General features: G+C 39.8%; 2 protein-coding genes across 3 annotated transcripts; one reads left to right on the top strand and one right to left on the bottom strand.

The window, feature by feature from the left end:
* Positions 1-5: 5 nt before the first annotated feature.
* On the bottom strand, positions 6-10,327 carry CENPN (centromere protein N; the record flags this gene model as incomplete). The annotated part of the gene is made up of 10 exons (XM_080638391.1): positions 6-94; positions 389-512; positions 4,082-4,191; positions 4,452-4,509; positions 5,333-5,434; positions 6,185-6,355; positions 7,850-7,926; positions 8,330-8,386; positions 8,972-9,017; positions 10,157-10,327. 10 exons carry the CDS (start codon positions 10,325-10,327, stop codon positions 6-8), a joined length of 1,005 nt encoding a protein of 334 aa, XP_080494517.1.
* Positions 10,328-10,880: 553 nt separating this feature from the next.
* CMC2 (C-X9-C motif containing 2) lies at positions 10,881-26,863 on the top strand. 2 transcript variants are annotated; one of them, XM_080637665.1, is made up of 4 exons: positions 10,881-11,001; positions 16,113-16,250; positions 21,670-21,741; positions 23,783-26,863. In XM_080637665.1, exons 2-4 carry the CDS (start codon positions 16,170-16,172, stop codon positions 23,855-23,857), a joined length of 228 nt encoding a protein of 75 aa, XP_080493791.1. In that variant the 5' UTR covers positions 10,881-11,001; positions 16,113-16,169; the 3' UTR covers positions 23,858-26,863. The 2 variants fall into 2 exon arrangements, with proteins under 2 accessions (XP_080493791.1, XP_080493792.1); XM_080637666.1 differs by lacking the exon at positions 10,881-11,001 and adding an exon at positions 11,024-11,087.
* The last annotated feature ends 1,058 nt before the right edge of the window (positions 26,864-27,921 follow it).

Raw genomic sequence — 27,921 nt, 5'->3', positions numbered from 1 at the left:
GGAAATCAATCAGTTTTCTCTTTAATTCTAAAATGATTCCTAGGTCTGTGTGATATAGAGGTAAGCAGTGGTGAAAGCGGTGCATCAACCATACCTGGAGAGAAAGACAGACAATTAGAGCTTAACCCAAAGAATATTTACCTTTCGTAACTGTTATAAAACTAAACCACAGCTTGACTATGTATGTACAAACTAGTAATTGTAAGAACAAACTGCTATGTGTTTAGACAAAAGTTTTTAGACTGGTAATATTTTTATTTTACTAGATTTCTATGTATTTCTAGACAAACTGCAAAGGTTCTCTCTTTTGCAACATAGAAGCAGAACGTAAGATGGCAAATATTTAACTGTGGATTTTTCCTCCATTTTATGGAATTAGAACACTTACTCGTTGACGCCAGGGATTTCAGTGATTCTAAGAGATGTGGACTAGAAAACTTCACCAGACATCTGAACGGTTCTTTCTGATACAAAACATTCTGTTTAGGATCACTTCTAAACATAGTCTGAAGCTGTAAATACAAAATTTAACCAGGGAGTTTAAGCAATAAATATTTTACATATTATTTAAACATTATATATTAAATATTAAACATTTATATATTAAAATACTGGAAATAAAAAACATTATTTATATATTATTTAAATATAAAAATGTAATATGTAATAAGACTTTTATGTCACTTGTAATGTTAATATTATAGAATCATATTATAGTTAGGGTTGGAAAGGACCTTAAGATCATCAGGTTCCAACCCCCCTGCCATGGGCAGAGACACCTCACACTAAACCATGTTGCCCAAGGCCTCATCCAACCTGGCCTTGAACACCGCCAGGGATGGAGTGTTCACAACCTCCCTGGGCAACCCATTCCAGTGCCTCACCACCCTCTCAGTAAAGAATTTCTTCCTTAGATCCAATCTAAACTTCCCCTGTTTCAGTTTGAACCTGTTACCCCTTGTCCTGTCACTACAGTCCCTGATGAAGAGTCCATCCCCAGCATCCCTGTAGGCCCCCTTCAGATACTGGAAGGCTGCTATGAGGTCTCCACGCAGCCTTCTCTTCTCCAGGCTGAACAGCCACAAATTTTGCAGCCTGTCTTCATATGGGAGGTGCTCCAGTCCCTGATCATCCTCGTGGCCTCCTCTGGACTTGTTCCAACAGTTCCATGTCCTTTTTATGTTGAGGACAACAGAACTGCACACAATACTGCAAGTGAGGTCTCACGAGAGCAGAGCAGAGGGGCAGGATCACCTCCTTCGACCTGCTGGTCACGCTCCTCTTGATGCAGCCCAGGATACGGTTGCTTTCTGTGCTGTGAGCGCACACTGAAGCCGGCTCATGTTCATTTTCTCATCGACCAACACCCCCAAGTCCTTCTCTGCAGGGCTGCTCTGAATCTCTTCTCTGCCCAACCTGTAGCTGTGCCTGGGATTGCTCTGACCCAGGTGTAGGACCTTGCACTTGGCATGGTTAAACTTCATCAGGTTGGCATCAGCCCACCTCACAAGCGTGTCGAGGTCCCTCTGGATGGCATCCCTTCCCTCCAGCGTATCAACCGAACCACACAGCTTGGTGTCATCGGCAAACTTGCTGAGGGCGCACTCAATCCCACTGTCCATGTCACCGACAAAGATGTTGAACAAGACCGGCCCCAACACTGATCTCTGAGGGACACCACTCATTACTGGTCTCCAGGCGGACACTGAGCCATTGACCACAACTCTTTGTGTGCGGCCATCCAGCCAGTTCTTTATCCACCGAGTGGTCCACCCATCAAATTGATGTCTCTCTAATTTAGAGACAAGGATGTCGTGTGGGACAGTGTTGAACGCTTTGCACAAGTCCAGGTAGATGACGTCAACTGCTCTGCCCCTGTCCATCAGTTCCATAGCCCCATCATAGAAGGCCACCAAATTGGTCAGGCAGGATTTCCCCTTAGTGAAGCCATGCTGGCTGTCACCAACCACCTCCTTGTTTTTCATGTGCCTTAGCATGCCTTCCAGGAGAATCCGCTCCAAGATTTTGCCAGGCACAGAGGTGAGACTGACTGGTCTGTAGTTCCCCGGGTCATCCATTTTCCCCTTCTTGAAAATGGGGGTTATATTTCCCTTTTTCCAGTCGTCGGGAACTTCACCTGACTGCCATGATTTTTCAAATATGATGGCCAGTGGCTTAGTAACTTCATTCACCAGCTCCTTCAGGACTCACGGATGGATGTCGTCAGGTCCCATGGACTTGTGTACGTTCAGGTTTTTAAGATGGTCTCGAACCAGATCCTCTCCTACAGTGGGCCTGGGGTCTTCATTCTTACAGTCCCTGTGTTCGCCTTCCAAGACTTGAGTGGTGTGGTCAGAGCTGTTGCCAGTGAAGACCGAGGCAAAGAAGTCATTAAAAACCTCAGCCTTCTCCAAATCCAGGGTAGGCAGTTCTCCCAATAGCTTCCAGAGGGGGCCTGCATTGTCCCTAGTCTTGTCTTTTATTTGCTACATACCTATAGACTCCCTTCCTGTTATCCTTAACATCTCTAGCCAAGTTTAATTCTAACTGGGCCTTAGCTTTCCTAACCTGGTCCCTAGCTTCCCGGACAACATCCCTGTATTCTTCCCAGGCCACCTGTCCCTGCTTCCACCTTCTATAAGCCTCTTTTTTCCTTTGAATTTATTCCAGCTGGAGGAATATTTTAATAAAATCAGAATGCCATCATGTGGTCAACAGTTTCCTGCTGGAAGAGGCAGCTTGGTGTGTAAAACTGTAAGCTGCTAAGCGTCTCTTAAAATTTCTAATATATCTGTGCAGATAGAAATCCATGCATCATCCAAGAAATTAAATTCTGGTGTTAGATGTAGCCTCATCTTTGTACAAACTTCATATAACCCTCATTCCTTCATATAACTTCATTCATTCATATAACTTCATATAACCCACTATTCACAGTATCACAGTATGTTAGAGATTGGAAGGGACCTCAAAAGATCATCTAGTCCAATCCCCCTGCCGGAGCAGGAACACCTAGATAAGGTTACACAGGAATGTGTCCAGGCGGGTTTTGAATGTCTCCAGAGAAGGAGACTCCACAACCCCCCTGGGCAGCCTGTTCCAGTGTTCCGTCACCCTCACTGAGAAGAAGTTTCTTCTCAAGTTTAAGTGGAACCTCTTGTTTATACCCATTACCCCTTGTCCTATCATTGTTTGCCACTGAGAAGAGCCTGGCTCCATCCTCGTGACACTCCCCCTTTATATATTTATATACACTAATAAGGTCACCCCTCAGTCTCCTCTTCTCCAAACTATAGAGACCCAGCTCCCTCAGCCTTTCCTCATAAGGGAGATGCTCCATTCCCTTCATCATCTTAGTAGCCCTGCGCTGGACTCTCTCCAGCAGGTCCGTGTCCTTCTTGAACTGAGAGGCCCAGAACTGGACACAATATTCCAGATGCGGTCTCACCAGGGCAGAGTAGAGGGGAAGGAGGACCTCTCTCGACCTACTGACCACCCCCCTTCTAATACACCCCAGGATGCCATTGGCCTTCTTGGCCACAAGGGCACAGTGTTGGCTCATGGTCATCCTGCCATCCACTAGGACCCCCAGGTCCCTCTCCCCTACACTACTCTCTAACAGGTAGTTCCCCAACCTATATTGGAACCTGGGGTTGTTCCTGCCCAGATGCAGGACTCTACACTTCCCCTTGTTATATTTCATCAAGTTACTCCCTGCCCAACTCTCCAGCCTGTCCAGGTCTCGCTGGATGGCAGCACAGCCTTCTGGCGTGTCAGCCACTCCTCCCAGCTTAGTGTCATCAGCAAACTTGCTGATAGTACACTCAATTCCCTCATCTAAATCATTGATGAATATATTAAATAATACTGGTCCCAGTACTGACCCTTGAGGCACTCCACTAGATACAGGCCTCCAACTAGACTCCGCTCCATAGACTACAACTCTCTGGCTTCTCTCCTTCAGCCAGTTCGCAGTCTACCTCACTATCTGATCATCCAGACAATTCCTTCAAATTGCAATTTAATGTAGCTACCACCACAATAAAATGATAAAAACCCTCAAAATTCTTGCACTTTTTACCTTATATTGTGCATATTCAAGTTTCGGTAGGGGATCATCACCAAAAACCTGCTGATTCATTCTCTGTATTTTTTCTTTAGTTTTTCTGTTTTCTTGAACTAACCTTAAATCTGTAGAGGAAAAGAGTAGGGAAGGGAAAAAACAGAAATATAACTTTGTCAGCTGACACAATACTGCTTTTCTCACCAGATTAGTGAAAATCTGAAAACAATAATTTTAACTAGCTTAGCAAAAAAGGACAGTGATGAATTCTGTCTCCATCATTTATATTTTCATTCCTTGCCAGAAGAAAAACCCAAACTAATTAATCTCATTCCATAAGCCAGCAGAAACGGCATTCAAATTCCTGCTGAATTTAAAATATACATACCACTTTCTGGTTCTACACTGGGTTGCTTTAGAGGTTCAAAATAAGAAGTTTGGATGTTCTAAATGGAAAAAGGAAAAAAAGGTTTAGTTCACTTCCACTTTTAGAGGCTCTAGTGGAAAACATTTCCATGTTTTGCTTCATTCTGAAAGTGAGCACCCTTCCAATTCTTGACAGTTACTACAAGTCAGAAAGCCCAGCTTTAGTTTGAGAGAAGAACACCTGTCCTATGATATTTGTGAATATTTCCTACACCAACCAAGTCTTGAAAGGCAGACACAGGGACTGTGAGAATGAAGAACCTAGGCCCACTGTAGGAGAGGATCTGAGACCATCTTAAGAACGTGAACATACACAAGTCCATGGGACCTCATGAAATCCATCCATGGGTCCTGAAGGAGCTGGTGAATGAAGTTGCTAAGCCACTGGCCATCATGTTTGAAAAATCATGGCAGTCAGGGGAAGTTCCCGACGACTGGAAAAAGGGAAATATAACCCCCATTTTCAAGAAGGGGAAAATGGATGATGCAGGGAATTGCAGACCAGTCAGTCTCACCTCTGTGCCTGGCAAAATCTTGGAGCAGATTCTCCTGGAAGGCATGCTAAGGCACATGAAAAACAAGGAGGTGGTTGGTGACAGCCAGCATGGCTTCACTAAGGGGAAATCCTGCCCGACCAATTTGGTGGCCTTTTGGGATGCCAAGTAATTACGTCCCTACTCTAATGTTACCTTAATAAAAAGAGCTTGTCCACCTCAGTAGTTCAATTATATTTTAACTTGACGGTAAAGGTAAAGGGTGAATTTCCCCCCTTGCCTGGGGTGAGAAATAGGCCCGAAAGAAAAAGTAAGATTTATCTTAGGATGTATTTGTGAAGTGGCTCACCTGGTTAGATCTCTTAAACAGACTGTCTTTAAGGGAGTTTAAACAATGACCTTGAAGGTCCATTGCACGGATGTCATAGGAATTGGAAGCAGCAACCAGGGCCTTCAAATAAAAATTTAAATTGTTTTAACATTAGCCTTAATTATCACTATGTTTATAATACAGAAAACAATACAGTGTCTCTGGACTTCGTGCTGGTTTTGTTACAAGGTAAGCAGGTGTGTACAACTAGCAAAATCCTCATGTCTAAAGAAGTGTTGAACAGACTGTTATTAAGCTTAGGTTAATAATTTAAAAACATTCGCAGGATTAACAAGATAAGCCCTAGAAAAAAAAACAAAGAGATAAATAATTAAATTAATAGCACGAAAGTCTGCTAAACAAGGGAAAAACAACCCAAACACAAAACAAACAAACAAACAGAAAAAGACTACCAGTACTCTTCACCACACTTTGACAGAAAATGTCTTTTAAAACTACTTTATAGCATTCCCCAATGAGCTCATACATTCAGTTCTTGAAGTAAACTGTTAATGCGATAGTCTTCAACTTCATGAGACAATTTCACTGAATGCTGCCTAACACTCGGTTAAGACATTAGAACAATTCAGGGTCAGCAAAAATCCCAGTAAATTGACTTTATTCATGATGCAGCATTCCAAAGGTTGCAAAGATTAATTTTTGTCCCATTTTTACCATGAGCTAAGGGGAAAAAAACCCCACAAACCTAACTATGTAAACAAGTAAGTTACATTACGTGACAAATCTTTACCCATCTTCTTACAAGCTAACACAGTTACAGCTCTACATTGACTGTGGTGAAGTCAGGGTCTACCCAGTTTTACTTCATACCTGACAGAGCAGAGGCAAGTTGCTCCTATATTGTGAGAGAGAAATAAAGACATAAGGAGTGTGGTATACAACGTAGCTGGCTCTGTATTGGTTTGGTTCGCTATATGGTGTTCCCCAGGCAATTCTAATCCAGATTGCATTATCCTCATATTCTCTGAAGTTGATGGTGACCTAACACAGAAAGAAAAGCTTTGATTTACCAGTACAGGCAGGTATCTGTAAAGATTTTGTTTTCTCTTAACCCTGTGTATTCACACAACCCAAACATAATTTAGTACACCACTGCTTGAATAAGAAACAAATCCCACTAGTCTGGTCAGGATTGTACTTAATCAAATTACCAAAGAACAATAACCTCACAAACAGGGGAGGAAAAAACAAAAACAGAACAAAACAGTGCAATTTCAGACTCTTAATATGACTTTCCTTCCTGTTGATACACACTTTCTTCTGAAAGGCAAAAATAAAAAAAGCTTATTATAAAAACCTTGATTTCTCTAGGGAAAACGACATCACAACGAAAAAACGTCTATTTAGATGGAGGGCTAATGGCAGTATTTTCATTATGTCTAATTCTTGAGAAACCAAACTTCTGATCAACTTGTGATTTTAGACCTGTATGTAATATTTATCACTGCTTAAGAGTAACAATCAGAAATTTGAAGATTCCCTTTCCTGTTTGTGTAGATTCACTCCTTGGTTACTTTTTACCTTGACTCAGTCTCAGTGACTTGAAGAGTGGGAAAATGTCCTTAAAATACCCAACCAACCAACCCTCCCCTTGACTAAATTAGATGTAGCCAAGCTTTTAGTCCACCTATGTCATAAACTGCTTATATTACTGAACCAACATAACTTCTTAAAGTTTTTGTGCATTTTAAAAATTTAATGTTTAACATAAAATATTGCAAAACTTTATTGTACTAGAGCTGTTATGAACTGCTGCTTACATCTGTTTAGTCTGAATTGCATTTGTTGCCCTCTACTGGTGACAGTGGGAATCCTTCGTGTGTCAAGCAGTGATAAAGCAACTAGCCACAGGCAATTTCTGTTAAATTATTTAAATGAAGCTGGTGAGCTAAAGCAAGAAACGACTTCTGCACATTGCTTAGTAAAAACGTGAAGTGACAGTATCTGCTTTCGACTTACTTCTGTAGTCTAGAAACTGCTCCTTCTTATTGACAGTGACCTTTCAGCCACTGTAATGTAACTAAATACCAGGGCCTAGGTCTCACAGCCATCAAAAATTCTTTCAAAACAAGAACTAAAAAGAAACATACAATTGTGCTACAATTGTTACTGGGCAATGGGACAAAGCAATATCAGCTTGCCTAGGCAATATGTACACTCAGACAGGGCAAAGATTTGAGGGAAAACATAAATGTGCCAACCTTTCCTGAGGCCAGTCATATTTTAAGGCAATTTTACATTTTATTTCGCTCCAGCATAATTGTAAAGTTGCAAGAACTTTAGATAAAGATAAGAAACTATTGTCTATTTCACATGCAGTTCCTACCATTCCTAAATGATTAATTCAATTAATTTTTGATGCAGACTAAGAAAAAAACCCAAACAAATCAACCCGCAAAATACCTCGCTAAAGTTATGAAAACAATCTATTGACAATAGAGCTGTGTAACACATTTAGAATGGATTTATTCTTACATTTCCCAAGGCTGAACGAAGTTTTCTTTTAAATATTTTTTTGAAATCCTTTATGTCAAAATACACCGTTTCTTTCCCTGTTACACAAGAAAAAAAAAAGAAACAAGACTTCTGTTTACAAGAGTGAGGTCAGAGATGTCTTTAGGTTTCCTGATATAAAATTCAGCAGAAAAAGCTTAAGTTGCATAGCCTTATACAAAAATCTGTATATTACATGTGAGCCCCTGTATTGCTCTATAATGTTTACTATATAATTAGCAGTTCCTAACTTTTAATAATTGCTTGGGAATTTAATAGAATATATTTAATATTTTTAGAATACATGTCCATTGAAAAATCCATGCTAGACTATAGTTAAATGTTGAAGATATCTACTGAAAAAAAAAGTGGACTGTATTTGGGTTTAAAATGTATGATACGGGGTAGCACTGCAGTGAGTTGCCAAGAACTGTCAGATTACAGCAAGGAAAGACATCTTACCTGTTGTGAGAAGCTGGTATGCTCTCCATGTTCTTTTGTGTGCATAGGCATGGGTGTCTAATAAAAATGGGAATTGTTCAATAACATAGCATATTACCAAATGGTAATTAAAGGAACAATAATTTTACAGTACTTATGACCAGGTTATTAAAAAAGAGGAAAAGATTTCTTCTGATAATGCAATACAATTTGTTCAGCATTCTTAAAACTACTACTTATAGCAAATCTAAACGCAAAATATTTTTTTATTAAATAAGGTGGGGAGATCTGTTGTAATTCAGTTAAGCAAAAGGTATCCCTGAGATTCAATGTTTAAAGAAAAAACTTATGTATAACTACCAAAACTCAGTCTAAACTCAAAGAAAGAAGTGTAGACTGATATGTGTCTTACCACGGTCTACATCTATTTAGACCTCAGAAGAAGCAAATGTCCTTTTGTCAATTTTCAGCTTTAAATTTTATTATTCTTCATTTTAGAAAAGGTCAGATCCAGTAAGATTCATCTAAAATGCGATCTGCAGCAAATTAATCTGTACCTCTCAGGGGCAATTGCTACATAATTAAGGGTGTTATCAACTTATTTGGAAAAAATACAAAGACTGTTTTCAATCTTTTTTTTTGGTGGTTTTTTTTTTTACTTACAAATCATGTCTAGGACAGCTGCTTCCTTTATGTCTCCAGGTATTTTCTAGAAAGAAGAGTAACAAAGTACAGTCAACTGCAAGTCCAGAACATTCTATCATGATGTTTAGTAAGTGAAAATTCTCAGTACTGGAAATTCAAATGACACTGCACTGATGTCCTCGGCATGTACGTTCTGCTCAAAGACACCATAGCTGGTCCCAATATGAACACAACACAGTTTCAAGAAATCAATAAAGAAAGCTATTTCATCAGGGTTCAAGTGTTCCTCTGCAGAGGCAGCAATAATGTTGCCCTTATGCTATAATGTACAAGCTACTAGAAAGCAAAATGAGCAGGTCTTCGTGACATGATGCGACACTGATCAGTATTCCACTGTCTGGTATTCTAACATGATTGGTTTCTTCTTATGTAACCTCTACAGCATGAAAACTTTCTTAAGAAGCTTTAAGACATCACTTGTTACAGGTCAGTTTCAGAAACAAATGTCATTTTAAAATATTACATTTGCTGTCTTACAAGAACAACTCAACATTTTCTTGCCTGCAGTTTGAGCTCAACTCCACATGACTAAGCTTCGCATATGAAATTCAGAGCAAATGATACAAAAAGCTACAGCATGTAAGATAACAGTAATAACTATATCTAGGTTACGATTCTATATATGAAGACACATACAAAGACTCCTGGTACACCAAAATCACAGTAGGTAAGTCAGATATAAGAAAGCTTTTTTTGCTTAGAGGACAACGAATAGACATAACTCTGGCCAAGCACATGTTTAAAAAGCTTCTATAAAATATATAAACTAGTGCTGTCATTACCCACACTAGACTTAAATTAGCCCTGTGTAATGAGTAGATACCAATCAATGCCTTTATATTATAATTTAGAAACACACCCATTTTTTTAAAGGTTTACAACACAGAGCTTTTCTCTAGCTGGTGCAACTTGGAGCTCATAATATGTACTTCCCTATGCAGTAAGATCAATCCTGCAGTCCTATCACAGACGAAACTTGATAGCATCACCAGCTCAGCTTTATGTTTTTCACACTACAAACTGACATTTGATGCTATGTCATGACTAAACAAAATCATGTATTCATAAGAATTTGTTTTTCACAGTGCTTCAATGTGTGTGCTTGTATGTTACTGAGAAGCAGCTGCGAAAGGACAGGATTACCTCACAGAGCTGAAAAATATCGGAAGCGATGCTCTCTTTTATCTGACAGAAGTTTATGGTTTGCAGCTGCTTCTCAGACAAAAAGCCCCATTTCTGTAGCATTGTCTTGATTTCACTTCGTGGGATTTTTTGTACAGTTGTTCGGATATACTGGGCAACAGTTTCATCCATGACTAAGCCACCTGGAAAGCTGAAACGTGAAAGAAGGTCAGAACCAAGACACAGGCAGGCTCCCGTAGTTAAAGTATACAAAGCTGTACCTAACACGACTAGCAGAACATTGGCATCAGCCTTAGGCGCGGTACTATCAGCTTTCGGCGGACACCAACAGCAGCAAGTTAAACAGCTTCCTAGGGTAACTTTTCCCCACATCCTCAGACGTTTACCTTGCTGATGCCTGCTGTGAGCTTCTGGAGAGGGATGGGGCGCTGGCACTCACCCGTTACTGCCCGTCCGGAATAGCCCAGGCAGCCCGCACAGACACGAAGAGACCAGCAGAACCGACGGGAGCACCACAGCACCTCCACCACCACACACCACGGCAGACGAGGCGGCTGCACTTCAAACAACCGGCCGCCGCGAGCCCGCCAACCGCCGGGCACCGCCCACTTTTCGAAGCTCCCAATCGGACTGCACATGGTGACCGAGCGGCCCAATGACAAGGCAGCTCATCTCCTGCCCCGCCCCGTGGCGCGCCGGCGCTGTGAGGGCTGTTTGCCCGTCAGCCCGGTGCGGTGAGCTGGTTTCCGCTTGGCTCTGTCCCTGACAGCCGTGCCTCGGCCTAGCCCTGCGCGGAGGCCGCGTCTGTGGCGGTGCCTGGGTGCGCTCGTCCTCTGACGACTGGAGTAAGTGTGAGGGTGGCTGAGAGGGAGGCTTTGGCCTGACCCGAGCGGGCAGTGTTGTTCCTTTCGAGGCCTAAAGGAAAAGAGGAGTATGTGGGGAAGCTTACCCCTCTCCCCACTCACCTTCTTCCCTCCCCCACCCACCTGGCTCTGTGGAGCCCTGACGTGCCCTGCCTGAGCTCGGGGCCGGCTTCTGGGGCCCTCTGCTCACCTCCCGTGCTCCTTCAGGGCTCGAGCAGGGCTTCCGAGAGGGCCTTTCTGAAGTGGGAACATGAGGCTGTATTGCAGCCGTCATAAGCTTGCTTTTTCCTCTGTGTGTGCATGTCCCATCACCAGTTTAAGGACTTCTGAGAGCAGTGAGAAACTACAGACTGAAGACAGTGAAGGCTCTTAAGTGGGCCTCTCTGCTTCTGCCATAACTGTTGAGAACAGTGTAGGTGCAGCAGCTCCTTTCACCTCATAGCAGAGCTGTGTTACTGACTTCTGCCAAGCGCCATGTGCTTTCCTCCAGGGGCTGCTCAATGAAGGAGACACTGGCTTTTCCAGCTGCGGAGCATGATCCTCTTGATCCTGTTCCCTCAGAAGGAGATGAGCGGTTGTACAGTAAGCAAGGGAATTCTGTGAGCAGTACTAGGTTTATAGTGTTCTTGACTGGGAAATTAATGGAGTAGTGATGAAATGAAGCCTGGGCTGGTAGATGCAGCTGAAGTACAAGAGGTGTTTGCAAGCTGCAAACCAGGAATTTGGTGACAGCACCTCATCTTCAGCATGCTTTACTCTTACACTGGCTCGGGCTTGTCATTCTTGGCTCTGTATGCTCATCTTCATAGACATAGCAGGAATGGAAAATGTAATCTTTTGTGATATACTAATGCTGTATTGAACAGTGTGACTTGTTACATGTTCAATAAAAATATTTTGCCAATTGTCCTGTAACTATGCAGCTGCTTATTGAGTGAATGCAACCTTAAATAACTGTCAGGAGGCAAAAATGCCTTACTGTACTTCCCTTGATAATTTATTTTAGCCAGAAATAGAACTTACTTGATATTCAAGTTGGCCTTCAGCTTGCTTTAGTCACTAGGATAACACCTCCTTGGCTTGCTTTGCAAAGTATAAAATCAGGTCTGATGTAGTTTTATCAGTTACAAGTAGCAGGTAAGCACTCATTCAGCTCCTGTAAGGGATGTTGAATTGTTGGCAGAAAGTGGTCGTGTAAAAAATTAAAATTGGTATGAATCTTATTAAAGTTTTTGGGGTTTTTTAATTATTGTTTAGGTTCAGGGAAAGTAAGTGCAATCTACATAATATAAAACATTTTAAAGTGGGCATAATTTATCCCTTTTGCATATCCTTACTATTTACAAGTCTTCATAACACACATACATGTATCTGAATTGTTTCCCATTGTAATATGTAATATTGAAAACCTACTGCACAGTTTTATAGACTGATACTCAAGGGATTATGACAAATTTTTAAAAGATTTAGCTAAACTTGGTTTATTAAGGTGAATTGTTAAGTTTCTTGAAAGCGGTAGAAAGTTGAGGGTCTTTCTCAATGTGCCTAATCAAAACATTAAGGACAGCTGCATACATACAATACAATATCCTGGTCAGGGAGACATTATCCCTGCTATTGAAAGCTAGAAGCAGAGTCCTTACTTTAGAGTTCCCTAGGTTTTTGAAATGGTATTCATCAACTGTGACTTCTCATTTCACTAAATTGATTTGAGCATTCTAAGCTGTTGCCATCAAGAATATTTATAAATTGTATATGAAAGATAATTCTGCTGAAGTGACGTGAATGGTATGTTTAGGTAGCACCAACCAGTTTAGGTGTGGAGCTGAATCCTTTTGTATGCTAAAACTTTGTATAATCTTACAGAAACCACTAATGATTTGAGTAAACAAAGAGCTGTTTAGATCAAAAGTATTTCTCTCCAAAGCCAAACAGAACAAGACTATGTAAATAAGAGCTTAAGCTTCAAATACCTCGTGTTACTCGGGTTGGACAGTGAAATGAAGTGTGAAAGTAAATGTTACACATTGTTAGTAGAGTGGCTATATAGCAATGTGGAGGGGTGAACGGGGTCTCGTTTGCGTGATGATGCTGCCACCTCCTGCTATTACTTGAGTGGTTGAAGCAAATGTGTATGTTCTGTAACGCTGTGCAAAGGGAGCTCTGATTTTTGGGATTCACACCTCTTTCCCCCCAAGCTTTTTCATACTTAGGCTCTTTATGAGCTACCAGAATTCGGTCCATGTGGACTTAAATTCTGGTAAGATGGCAACTGCTGTCTTCATTTTAGATTAGAACACTTAAAAAGAAATTAAGGAAACAATAGCTTATGCCATCTTTTTTCATACATGTTTTTGTTACTCTTGAAACTAATTCGTCTGTCAGCATCAGTCCCCTCCAGCAAAAATATTTTAGCCTTTTCTGATCATTCATTGATCACTGTCTAATATGAAACTCCTAAATGTAAATATAATATTGAGCACTGATAACACTGTTCAGTCATGAACTTCAAAGTACTTAAGAGGTTCAGTTAAACCTTCCATGACTACTGTAAGATCTTTTGTTACTTTACTCCTTTGGTACCTGCATGAACTGAGTATCATATCTGGTGATTGAAAGAGTTTAATATTGAATGTTATTTGAAACTTAATTTCAGAAGTACTGATCTAAGAACTAGTGTGACAGCACCTCTGATTTGTAGCATCTATCCTGCAAGATGTGCCTTTGGAAAAACTGATTTGAATCGTTAGAAGGCTGTTAATTGATGAAATGCACTGTCACCTATTATTTGTGGCATTGATAGCTTTCATCCACTTTATCTGAGAGTAATTCTGTAAATAATGGCAGTAATTACTAATCTTAGTTTAGAAATAGTGACTCTTTCATTGAAATGCTCCCTTTGACTTTCTGGCCTCTGCTGATGTGCATGCTACCTATTTCACTATGGCACTGGTCTTGCTTTCTCCTTCCGAGATAGCCAGCTCAGATGACAGTGTTAGGAAGAGCAGTTGGAGGCTGAATGATGAAGAGATTTAATAATCATCTGAGTTCACACGTGTTAAAGTAATGCACAGTCCCTGAGCAGATCACCCTCTCAAGGAAATGCTAACGCTAGTGCTATCAAAAAAATCCACTGATAAATTTAAAACATTGACTTCGTGTGGCATGCAATCAAAAGCTGGTGGCAATAACACAGTAGGGTTCTTAATCACTTTGCTGTTACTGTTGTGCTCCTGCTGTCATACTTCTAGAGGTTCATTTGCTAATTTGTTGAACAGAATGCTTAAGCAACTTGTACTGTTTCCAACTTCTTCTGTACTAAGAGTATATGTAGTGTAATATTAGACTCCCAGATAGTAAGGGGGAGGATTGAAAGAATTTACTACATGTTTTTGCAGCACCGCATGAAACATATTCCCATAAGTGTCTAGAGGCTTTTAAATCTGTTTGGGTTTTTAAAATTTAGTTTGCTTGTGGGAATGTAACTCTTGTTAAGCTGAACACATGATAGGAAACACTGGGTAAATTAGGGAATATACCTCCTCAAGCCGAATAGATTACTTAAATACTCTAGGAATAACAGTGTAGAGTAGAGCTGCCAGCACTTCAGCTCAGTATTGGGATTCTGCAGCTGTAAAGTCTGACCACTAGCTACTAGTGTCTAGCTGGAATGTTAAACCAGTGGTGGCTGCTTAGTGAAAGTTGTAGTGGTGTTTGCCTGATGCACTGCAGCTAGAAAGGTGCTCTCTTTGGGAGGCGGGGAGATGATAGAATGTTAAGTAAACAAAAGGCATAATTTTAATTCAGTGGTAGTATGGATCATACAAGTAGAATTTTGTCAGGATGAGTCCATTTGTTCTGGTCATGAACTGGACTTTTATTCTTCCCTCTGTGGTGAAGTGATCTTCCATAACAAAAGTGTCATCTTATTTCAGCTGCTGTCATATGATGCTTTCATCCATTTCAACAGAAGGTCTTCGAAATTAAAATTACTTGGGGTTTTCGTTTTGTTCACATGGAAGGTAACATAAAAATGTACTTCTAGAATGAAGTTTGCTCAAGCCCACAGAACCCTGCAGAAAAGAACTGCAGAAAAGGGTTGTGGTTGACATGAAGTTAGAACGCGGTTTAGCAGTGCACCCTTGTGGCAACAAAGGCTAACGGCACACTGGGCTGTGTTAGAAGTGTAGGCAGCAGGAAGTTACTATTACTCCCCTCTTCTTGGTAGTCTTGAAGATACATCTGAAATACTTTGTTCACCTTTGGGTCCCGCAGTCTGACAGAGGTGGTAAAAAACCGAGTCCAGCAAAGGGGAACCGAAGAGGCTCAGGAGGGTGGAAGGGCTGGCCTATGCAGCAAGGTTATGGGAGGTAGATGCTTTAGTGTTCAAATGAGAAGACTCAAGGGAAACCTAAATGCTGTCTTCCACAGCCTGAAGGTGTAGGGAGTTCATGCAAAAGGCAGATCCAGATGCTTTTCAGAGGAACATGGTGAAAGGGCAAGGGGGAACAGTGTGAAGTTGCAAGAAGGGAAATTCCAGCTGGGCATAACTTTAACAAATCATTACTGTTTTGACTGAGTGATTAAGTGCTGTTTTTAAAAGCATCTTCAAAGCTTTGCATCAGGATTTTCAAAAAGTGCATAGATAATTAAAAAGATGCCAGTTCTTAGAGTGCTGCAATGAAATGTCATTGTGCTTCCTGTTCTGAGCCATCTTTCAGAAGGGAGAAAGAAAAATACCTACGTTTAGCTTTTTTTTTTTTCTTAAACTAGAAAGAAGACAACTCAGGAAAGTGAAAAGGAAGTTCAAGAAAGATTAATGATACTAGGCAGTCCCTTAAAATTAAAATCCCAAATGCATACTTATGTTCATAATAGCAAGGAATGTAATCTTCCAGTTAACTGCTAACATTTGGGCTGTGTGGAAGAGCAGGCATGTGCTGGTTTTAAATACTTTAAACAGTGAAATAGAAATCATACCTATTAAGCTGCATCTTGATCTAAAATATATTTTGTTAAAATAGTTGTGAGATAATACCGTAGGTGGTTAGCTCAAACTTTCTTGTTATACTTTCATATTTTAATGTTGGCAGGTGGAAGTTTTCCTCAGATCCTTGTCTTTGTGCTGCTAAAATTATCCCTCACTAAAGATGCATCCAGACCTGTCTCCTCATCTGCATACTGAGGAATGTAACCTAGTTATCAGTCTGCTCAAGAAGTGTCATAAGGAGGTAAGGAGTTTTGAGCAGAGAGAAGAGTGGGTGGGTTGGGGAAATGAGTGTCAGATAAATTAGTGAGAATATTATATGATCATAGAGAGAAAAACCTCCTCTAGGCAGAACAGCCATGAAATATAGGTAGTCTGTTTTCACTGACAACTATGTGTAAAATTTTGGTAGTGATTTCTGTAGGAAATAAAACATGCCTTAAAATTCCCTGTGCTACAGCTTGACAAGTCTATCTTAAGAAATGAAATCACTTCTGCACCTTTTAGTTCTCTATGCCTCTCAAAAACCAATAATACACCAGCTTGAAATGCCCTCATTTTGTATGCTCCAATATTTCCATATTTCAGCTGTCCACTGGGCAAATGCTTCAATCTGTTTATAAACAGATACATTAAGGGGGATGTGGACATGCAGCAATGCCTTACATTCAGTGCTTGGAGAGCTAAATGAGAATTACTGTTTGACTTACGTCTTCCTAAGAAGCACCTGCCGAAGGATGTAAAATGCCAAATTGTCTTCAGGCTTCTCAAGGCTCTTTATTGCTTCAAGAAGATAAAGATAGAATCTTTGTTTCACTTATTTAAAAGCCTTTTTTCTAATTTGCTTTGTAGTAAACCTCTAGATGTAGCAGAGTCAGCTGTATTAAGTGTATGAGTTAACTTTTCCTCTGAGTTCTAAAATTTCAATTTGCCTAAAAATGGTTTAGGTAATTTGAGAGACTGCAGAGACTTTCTTTTTTCCTCTTTTTTTTTTTTTTTTTTTTTTTGCATTAACTACTGTGGTATTAAAAGGATTGCCAAGTAAAATGACTATCAGTTATAAAGAAACTAAAACCTCTGTAGGCAATATAAAATTAAAATATTGTCATTAATTTTTCATAATTGTGAAACAAACCCAATCAGGAAAGAAAATACGCTCAGATTTGTCTTGCTTTTTGGTACATACGTAGTTGGCCTTGCTATGGTTTGACTAGAGAATCTAGAAATATTCATATACTACTTGAAAGTAATTGTTGACTGTTGTTTGTTTTTTTTTTAACAAGGAATGCTAATATACAATTATAGGCATTTTATATAATGTAGCTTATTAGTCTGCCTTGAGTTTGACAGGGAACTAGAACTAAATGGTGTGTCTGAATTCCGTGGCAGCAAGTAATTCAAAGGCGTCTACTGCCAGTTTGACTTCTGAAGTCAAATTGCTGGACTAGGACCAGCAATAACAGAGTCGTACACACGATTGTATTCTTTTGGTCTTGTTTGAGGTTAATCTTTACATGAAGAGGAATTACATTTGTTAGTCTTAAGCTCAACTATAAGAGGGTCTTTGTGCTAGCAGTCTCGGAACAGAAAGAGTGAAAATGCCTTCCTTCACACTCACTGGAAAGGAAGCGATACCTTTTTGTTTAAAATTCAAGGGGAATGTACTGAAATATTATTTTAAAATTGAAGTCACTGAAATCTGAAGTCAGTGAACGTAATTAGTTCAGTGACTACAACCTATTTTGTTATAATGCCACCATGTCCTAAAAAGCTTCATCTGCAATATAAATTAATATTCCTGAGAGACAAAAAGTTTTATTTTTTAATTGGGTGTCTTGTGTGTGCATTTTCATAACTGTCGATTTGATTTATTTCTAATCTAGAACCTGCCCATTATATCACGTTTTGCATCTACTGAGGAGAGGTTGATGGGATGCCTATTTGATGTCATTATTTTGATTTGTTTGTTTGGTTTAATAATTCTGTCTTGTATGAAGTGCATGCTTTAAAGAGACTTATTTTTATAGGTGGCTAGTGAAAGAAATCCTTATTGTCTTGCAATCATATCACTGTAACAGGTGTAATAATTATTTTTGAAAAACTTATTCTTTTTCCTCATAACCTCAGCCAAAAAGTTGACAGTTTAGAAATCTCACTAAATAAGCATAGAATCATAGAATAGTTTGGGTTGGAAACGACCTTAAGATCATCTAGTTCCACTCGCCCTGCCATGGGCAGGGACACCTCACACTAGACCAGGTTACTCCAAGCCCCATCCAACCGGGCCTTGAACACTGCCAGGGATGGAGCATTCAAAACTTACTTGGGCAACCTGTACCAGCACCTCACCACCCTCACAGTGAAGAACTTCTTCCTTATAGCTCACCTCAACACCCTCAAGGCCTTCTTTGCAGGGCTGCTCTGAACCACTTCTCCACTCAACCTGTAGCTGTGCCTGGGATTGCGCTGACCCAGGGGCACTTGGCTTGGTTGGACTCCATGAGGTTGGCATCAGCCCACCTCACAAGCGTGTCGAGGTCCCTCTGGATGGCATCCCTTCCCTCCAGCATATCAACTGAACCACACAGCTTGGTGTCATCGGCAAACTTGCTGAGGGCGCACTCAATCCCACTGTCCATGTCACCGACAAAGATGTTGAACAAGACTGGTCCCAACACCGATCCCTGAGGAACACCACTTGTTACTGATCTCCACTTGGACACTGAGCTCTTGAACACAACTCTTTGCATGCAGCCATCCAGCCAGTTCTTTATCCACTGAGTGGTCCACCCATCAAATTGATGTCTCTCCAACTTAGAGACAAGGATGTCGTGTGGGACAGTGTCAAAGGCTTTGCACAAGTCCAGGTAGATGACGTCAACTGCTCTACCCCTGTCCATCAGTTTCGTAGCCCCATCATAGAAGGCCACCAAATTGGTCAGGGAGGATTTCCACTTAGTGAAGCCATGCTGGCTGTCACCAACCACCTCGTTTTTCATGTGCCTTAGCATGCTTTTCAGGAGAATCTGCTCCAAGATTTTGCCAGGCACAGGGGTGAGACTGACTGGTCTTTAGTTCCCTGGTCTGTAGTCTTCCATTTTCCCCTTCTTGAAAATGGGGGTTGTATTTCCCTTTTTCCAGTCATCGGGATCTTACTCAGAACTGACTTCCTATTTATATATCCCACCTGTAGGTATGTCGAGTGGACAGAGCAAACCTTCCCCTAGGGTGGAAAGGAGAGTAATCTGGCAGCAACAGTGGAAAGGGCAGTGAAAGCTCTCAATGAACAGAAGTGATACTACAGAGATCCCCGTTATCATGACCTCTGGCTCAAGTTTGTGAGTGAAGTTGGAAACTTCACCTGACTGCCATGATTTCTCAAATATGATGGATAGTGGCTTAGCAACTTCATTCCCCAGCTCCTTCAGGGCCCTTCAGGATGGATGTATTTCATCAGGTCCCATGGACTTGTGCATGTTCAGGTTCCTAAGATGATCTTGAACCTGATCCTCTCCTACAGTGGGCCTAAGGTCTTCGTTCTCATAGTGTCTGCATCTGCCTTCCAAGACTTGGGCGGTGTGGTCAGAGCATTTGCCAGTGAAGACGGAGGCAAAGAAGTCATTGAGAACCTCAGGCTTCTCCGAATCCAGGATAGGCAGTTCTCATGTTTCCTTGTGGAGGGAGCCCACATTATCCCTAGTCTGTCTTTTGTTTGCTGCATACCTACAGAATCCTTTCCTGTTACCCTTAACATCCCTAGCCAAGTTTAATTCTAACTGGGCCTTAGCTTTCCTGACCTGGTCCCTAGCTTCCTGGACAACATCCCTGTATTCTTCCCAGGCTGCCTGTCCTCGCTTCCACCTTCTATAAGCTTCTTTTTTCCTTCTAAGTTTTCTTAGCAGTTCCTTATCTATCTGTGGAGGCCTCCTGGCCCTCCTCCTGGCCCTCCTCCTCCCTCCCTTTTAGTCGGGACACAACACTCCTGAGCTTGGAGCAGGTGATCCTTGAATATCAACCAAGAGTCTTAGGCCCCCTTGCCCTCTAGGGCTTTATCCCATGGAACCTTATTGAGCAGGTTCCAAAAGAGGCCAAAATCTGCTCTCTTGAAGTCCAGATCAGTGAACTTGCTGCATGCCCTTCTCACAGTCCTGAGGATCTCGAACTGCAAAACAGATTCCAAAACATATATTCCAGAACATATATTCCACTCACTGTATGCACTAGTAAGAGTGGAGTTAGTTTCAAATATAAACATTCACCTTGAAATGTAACGTGCAGGTAGGGGAGCAGAATACAAAATGAAATCTGTATTAGGTAAAATGAAAATGCTGTAAAAGCAAGATCAGCTGGCAGTAAAGCGACCATTTATCACATGCAACTGCTTCTGAGTGTCATCTGATGCCATTTATACAGCAGAGAGTTATAAACAAACTAATTATAGCACTGCTACAGTTAAGTGTTTGTCATAATCTTTATTAACCAGATCCTACTTTCAATCATGTTCTATTCGATGAAATCTTGTCCACTGTTTGAATTCTTAACAGTGTTCCTGTATTACTTATGTAAATTCATCTAGCTGCTCATCAACTAGATGTGCATATATTTCCCTCCTAAATACAGAAGCGACTTCATTCTCATCTGTTTTGTTCTTCATGGCCTTTCCTCCCACTCCCCCAATTTCATTAGCTCTTTAAAAGATTGGTTGATTCTCTTTTGATTGTGTAGCTGCAAATACCTACTAAAACCTCCACTCCTTCAGGTCTTCTGAATTACTTGGATGAATGGCTCTGCTACCAGGTTATGCTATGACATACTGTGGCATGGTAGCAAGCATCAGTCTGAGAAAGTATTCCTTTTGGAAGACTGCATTCTGAGGGTGATTTGATGGCTGGTAGTATGAAATTGCTCCAGGAAATCCTGGCAAAGAGGACAGATTTTTATGGTATAAAGTTAGGGTGGAATATCTTCATGAGGATATGCCTGCAGTTTTTCAGAAACTAAGTAACACTTAAGTATGCGTAAGGCCTACAGTTGAACTGTGTCAGAAAGATGGTAAATGCATCTTATTTATTAACCTTAAGATTTGGAGAAATTTAATCCCCCATTTTTAATACTAGTTTTAACATTTCAGTCATTTAAGCCTAGTACCTGCATCTTCTGGACGAACACCACATTCTCTGTGTGGTTGGGATGATAGAGCATCAAGTCCCTTGCTTCTTTAGGTCATGAAGAAATAATGAAAACTGAAGTACAGAGGACACTGCCGCCAGGATGCCTGTAGATACAGATGCTTCTGTATCACACACTGGAGTTCAGAATATTTATTTTTTATATGTTACTCAAGTTAGTGTGAGCGAAAGTTCTAAGACTGATTCCTAGATCAATAAAATATCTGTTCAACATTTAGGCTTCCTACCTTCAGCTTAGGTATCCTGTTTTAGTCTGATTGTACAGCATGGTGAGTACCTTCAACTTTCAGCAGTGTGGGGGTGACTCACATGAGGTTCAGGAGTAGCTCCAACTTCTAGTTACTGAAGTTACAAAGCATCACTTTTTACAAAAAGAGAAAATGTGACTTCTAAGAAATTTAGAGCTTCAGAGGAAGAAACCTTTGAATTGTAAATGTTTGGTTTTTTTTTTTTTTTCTCTCCCTAACTTACCAGCACAACATTTTGAAATTTTTTGGCCACTGCAATGATATCGACCGTGAGATGCGGAAGTGCTTAAAGAAAGAGGTAAGAAACACATCTGCCAGTTAAATGCTTAATAAAAAAACAAAGTCCATGGTGTAGAAGTAGAGTTGATTTTTACTAAGTCGTACAATCAGTAAATGTAAGCGCATACTGGAGTGGGCATCTGAGACTAAATTTAAACTGTCTCTGATAAATTTGTCAGGTAAAATCTGGCTTTAACAAATGGCATGGTCTGGTTTTGCATATACAAAAATAGGCAAACACGCATTTTAACTGGCACTTGACAGGCTGCTTCTGAATTTTTATTTTCTTAGTAGTAGTGTTTGCACAGAACAGAATATAAAGCAATAATGGTCCCTTCTGCATAAGTAACACTTGTTACTGAAGTCAGTTATACTGACTGAAACTACCTGATGAATTGCTGAGTTAGGCTCTAAATGAAAATACTGCTGCTTAGTACCTACTTATTGCTGTACTACATCTACAGATACAAAGGAATGGAAGACTTTAGGAGTTTAACGGATTCACTGGCTAATGGGCACATTTTCAGAAGAGTGTCAACTGGTTTTTGTATTCGTGGTTGTCATGCCTACATGACAAAACACATAAATTAACTTTTCACACACTTTTTAACTTCAAATTGTACTAACTGATTTTGACATAAATTTCACAATTGTATCTAAAAAGGGAAACTTCAAGTGCATGATAGCCAGAACAGTTTGGGCCCCTCTTTTCCCTCTGTCTGTCTACGTGAATTAATTTCATCTGCTTGTGCCAAATACCTTTTTATTTTCCCTGCAGCACAGATCTGGAAAATAAGTTTCTTCCCATGTAATCTTATTTTATATTGTTCCATTGAAGCCTTCACATTAAAAGGAGTTCTTGATGCTGCCTATATTTGTCTGTCTTCTTAAAATATAAATTGATTTGCCATTAGTAGGAAGCCCCTGAAAGGCTGTTTATAAGTTTAGAATAGGTACAGATGTAGCTTTTAAATATCCATTGTTCTCATTCTACATAAACACATGGATGGGTTATTAAAAAATTAAATATTGGCATGGGAAAAAGTTGAGCATATGATTCTATGTTTCAAGCCATTATTTCAGTTATAAACCAATCAGTATAATGGGTGAAAAACTGCAAATCATTTCCAGAGTCAATCTCCTTAGTAGTTTATTACGTTATATAGAGTGTACTGAGTATTTGTGGGTTACTTGGGCTTTATTCTTGATATCAGTTATTAAAAAGTTGAACAAATGCGTACTTTAACTTAAGGCCAAGAATAACTTGCTTCTCATGAAATATATCTATCAGATCATGCATTGATTTTTAATTCTTCATTTCTTTTAGCCATGAAAACGTCTCCTTTTTGGCTGTAGTGAAAGAAAGTTGGGCTTTCAGTCTTCAGGCTTTTGCTAGTGCAGGGGCATACTTGAAAGTATGGTTGTCTTAAATATGCATCTAAACTGAGAAGGCTTTGATTCCATTTTACACTGGAGTCCCGTCTCTGTTGTGTTTCTTTCTTAAACGATAAAATGAGCCCCTGAAATGTCTTACCCTCATTCAAACCAAATATGTCTTTCTTCCTTTCATCTTGGTATAATACTTTATCTGTGCATATAACTAATGACCAGGATCAAAAATAGACCAAGTCTGCGATGACATATTCATGTTTCAGAAGGCAGACGAGCTAATCGGTATGTTTTAAAAGCAAAAGAGGCTGACCTGTGTTCTGGAATAGCAGCAATATAACTTTTTTCCTAGTTCATGTGTGAAATGTAGCTGTCATACATAAAATGGCTGTCTAATTAAGTTCCTCCGTAAGATTAAGTGGATCTTCTTTATTGGAGCATTCTAATACTCTTTAGTTTAATAATCTTAGAGACATGTTTTTTAATCAAATAAATGTTAATTTCAAAGTGAAAATGAACTAATATATAGATATTAATAAGAACTGCATTTCTAGTGCATCAGTCAAAGATATTGTTTCTGTTCTTGAGTAATAAACTCTCTACACTTTTAAATTGGACTTGTCTGCTTAATGATAACAGCTGATCTATTAATTTCCTTGTCTGTCTTCCAGTATGAAGAGAACAGGGCCAGGAACAGGGCGAAGCGACGGAGTATAATTAATGCTCGGAAAAACTTGGAGAAGTGAGTGGTTCTGTAGCTGGACAGCTGCACCTCAACAGGGATGCTCAGTTGGAAGTTGACAGAACACTTCCTTCCCATCACCAATGCTCAGCCTGCACACCTGATACATTGTTTACCTTGCTGGGAATGACTATGTGGAAAAAATAAATATAATAAAAGATCTCTTGCAGCTTAATTTTTGATCTCTAGAGGAAAATGTTGTAGCAAGTCTTTGCTCTGGCACAGTTTTGTTACAATTGTTAAGTAAGGAGGAATTGGTGTATGTGCAGTATTTATGTATTCAGTGCTGCTATATTCCCTACATTGTGCTGAGTTGCATTTATTTCTTTGTGTTTAGCAGTTTCTTTTCCATATCTTGGTTTTTGGTATTTTTTTTTCCCCTTGCAAAATACCAAATTACTTTTTTCATCATTCTTTTTAGTGCTGTGATAACACTTATTAAATGAATTAGTAAAAAGACATTTTAAACAGATGTGGCTTGAAATTGCAAATTGCCTATCAAGTAATAATTGGTGTTTTAGTATTTTTGAGTTCAAATGATGAAACTACTATCTTCCACTGAGAAGACTAAAAATCCTTCCTGCCAACCATATGTACGTTGTACGCTGTTGTAAGACAATTTGTTCATCATACCCAAAGCAAGCAGCTTTAGAAATTCAGAATGGAACATTTCCAGGGATTTACAAAGCTTTGCCTTGATTTTTGTTAAGTATAATCAATGTGTGCTGAGTGATTTTTGAAGAGGAGTGCTGCCAAAAACATAAGCTGAGTAGTTCTTCCACATACTCTGGTACAAAGATGAATTCCTTTGCCATTGAAGGAAAACTCACACTGAAGTGAAAGGAAGTGTATCTTGCCTTTTAGCTGGGCAAGTCAACAAGTATTGTGTTAACCAAGGTGCCTCATTAGCTTACAAGAGCTGTGTATTTCCCATCAAACTACAGAAAGTCCTCAACAAGTCTCTGAATTCTGAAGATTTGGTATTAAAACGTATGCTGGGTTGTGCAGCAATGGAGCTGCTTCTCTGGGTGTCTGCTGGGTTCACCTTATTTTTAAATTACTTTTCTGTTACATCTAGCAGCAAAAGAATGTTTAAAACAAACAAAAAAACCAACAAATTTTATAGAGCCAAATATACCAAGTGTCTTGAAACCTTTTGGAAAAAAAAGGTGCCTATTCTACAATGAATTCTATAGTTTGTTGCAAGAACCACTGTTGACACTGTCTTGAAATTAGTACATGCACCTCTTTTTGGAAGAAAGCTGTATTTTGTGACCTATTTTGAGAGATTAATTAGAATAATTTTACTTATTTTTTCAATACCCGGATGAAACCAGTTAAATTGGTAAAACTTTACCACAAATATCAGTGAAAGCTCTCTAAGAAAAACTGAAGCAGTTGTTTCTCCGTCTTTTCATGTGCTGCTTTCTTAGAACAAGTAAAATAATGCATTGTGTGAATTAAACACTTTAGTGGCTGCAAGTGGAGCAGTCTTTGTATAGGTAGTCTTCAAAATACTTTTGAAGCGTATTTTATAGTGAAGTTCCCTAGCTGGGAACTCTGCATCCTCAATCCTTCTTCCATTTGGATAACAAAATCTATTTCAGGCAAGCTCTTAAATAGGATTTGGTTGTGCTTGTAATCTTTAAGTAAATAAATAAATGGAGAATTGTCCTAGAGGTTGGGTTGAAAAGCTGATACCTGAGTGCAGAAGCACTGAAGATTTTCTTTCTTTCATCAGCTTCTGTGAGTCCAGGTCTTTCACTAGAATAGCAACAAAATAAGTATTCAAGAGCCACTTAACACAGCTCATTAGTCAGAATCATGTTTTCAGAGATCAATGCACTTAATGAATGAAATCCCAAATGGCATGCACAATTTCTATTGCTACTTTGAACTACGTTTCGCAATAAACCTATTTTACAGATGAACTTTGTTTACCTAGTGAAAGTATTACCATGTTCATTCTCCTGCTTCTTTGCTAATTGCCTACTAGCAGTGTAGTATGAGATTGCTCATTGATTCCTGGGCTTTTGTTCCTTTTCTTTTTGAGAGGGGGAGTTATGTTGCTAATTTGATCTTGAAGCTGAGACACAGTAGTGTAATAATGCTTACAATTTACTTGACAGAGAATGAAGATAAGGGTGAAATGCTAAATGCAGTTTATGTTGTCCTAAAGTAAGCTGAGTGATGGGTAGGGGATGCGTTGGATGAAGTAAACCTTATCTGTAATGACTCTGATGCCACTTTGTTGTAATGCCATTTGAGTATAGAAGCATTTTACCCATTGTGCTTTCTGAAAGAGCAAGTTTGAAAGAGAAGAAAAAAAGGAAATTTAGTGGCATTTTGTGTTGTGTCATGTATGAGGAGCTCCTGGGCACTTCACGTGGGAAAGTGGAGATGGGGGAAATACAGAGTGGGCAAATGGCAGCTGTAAGACAGACCTGGCCACAGCAGTGAGGTTTTTCCATGTTCAAATGCTGCAAAAGTATAGAATAATACATGGACAAGAGGAATACAGAGAAAGGGAGTGATAACTACCCAGCAAAATCTCTCCAGCTCTACCAGAAACACTTGGTAACACTATTGGTGTGTATTTTCTCTTGCTAGAAAATGAAATGCTGGCATCTTGTTTTCCTTTTTTTTTTTTTTAAAGGCAAAGATATTCTGCTCAATAGCAGCAGCATAATGTAAGTACAGCAGGGCTAGTTCTTGCTCTGGTGTTTAGGTCTGCCTGCAAAGATCACTGTCCCGGTGCTCAGTTCTGCTAGGAATAGCTTGAAACATCAGTTGTCTGTCAGGGGAAATTAATGTGAGAGATATTTCAGTGAGTGCTCAGTGGCTTGCCATGAATTAACCAAGGACACCCATCACTGGCAGCGACCACCCTGGTGCAGCGCAGCTGTACTTCACCGCACAATACAGAGTGTAGGCAGCACCTATTGCATGTGTGACATCCCATGCTGACAGGGAGATAAGAACTCAGCACACTACCATCTTTAAATAATTATCCATCTTTATCCTTCAGCTGTGATTTCTTGACATTAATAAATTGATAAAAAGCTGTAACACTGGCTTTCATGTATTATTTCTTTATACCATTTCACATCTCATCTCATGTATGGCTTGTATCTCTTTTGCGTTATTTTGGGCTTTTGGTATCAAGTGGCTAAAACATGCCATATTTGTGTTGTTCTTTGTACAGCAGGATTTGAATCCAGTTTGACTCTTAAGCTGCAGCACTGAGTGTTAATATATCATGAATATACTGCTTGTCTTGCTCAGTTTCACTCTAGTTGGTATCACCCTCAAGGAATTATGGCAGAGGGAGCTGGGGTAATTGCTCACAAACAGAGGGATCAGCTGATGGTGAATTTCATAGGCGTGCGTAACTTCCTGAGTATCAGGGTGTACTCAGAAAACTCCTGTAAGAAATGTAGTCTGGGTACACCACAGGAATGATTCACGTGAACAGCTATTACTAAAATACGCAGCGGGAGAGTTAGTTATGCCTAGTGTAATTGTGAATTATTGTAATGAATATTTCCAATGCGTTGTTCACTTTGCTAGATGTCTGCATCTCATGAATACAGTGTCTTCAACAGTCAGGAATCTCTTGGTGTTGGTTGCATGACATCTAGTAGAAAATCTTTGTACAAATGAAAACCCATTTCTGTGGAATACCTAAAATAATATGAACAACAGGAAAACTGTGATATGTAAATCTGACAGCTTAATTAAAAATTAATTATTAACGCTTGTGCTTAAGCAAAGGGGATTCTCTTCCTGGACAACATAATGGATTTTACTAAATCCATTAAAGCCATTTGGGCTTTCATTCATTAATGTACACTAAAGTTTCTAATTTGATTTTATTAGCATTGACTAAAATAGAGTATCATAGCAAATATTGGCGGTCCCTTTAGATTCTCTCTTTATTTTACAGAGCCTTTCACTTGTAATTTGCTAATCCTAATTCTGCCTGGCATTGCAGGAGGAACCTGATGAAGTTAATAGCCTGTCCTCTTTCTAGAGGTGTTCTCATCACTCAAGGTAAATAGGTGTTGG

This window comes from Psittacula echo (assembly GCF_963264785.1).
Source record: "Psittacula echo genome assembly, chromosome: Z".
In the NCBI taxonomy this organism is placed as follows: domain Eukaryota; kingdom Metazoa; phylum Chordata; class Aves; order Psittaciformes; family Psittacidae; genus Psittacula; species Psittacula echo.
Note: the sequence above shows the minus strand (reverse complement) of the source record. Positions and strands in the feature narration are given on the sequence as shown.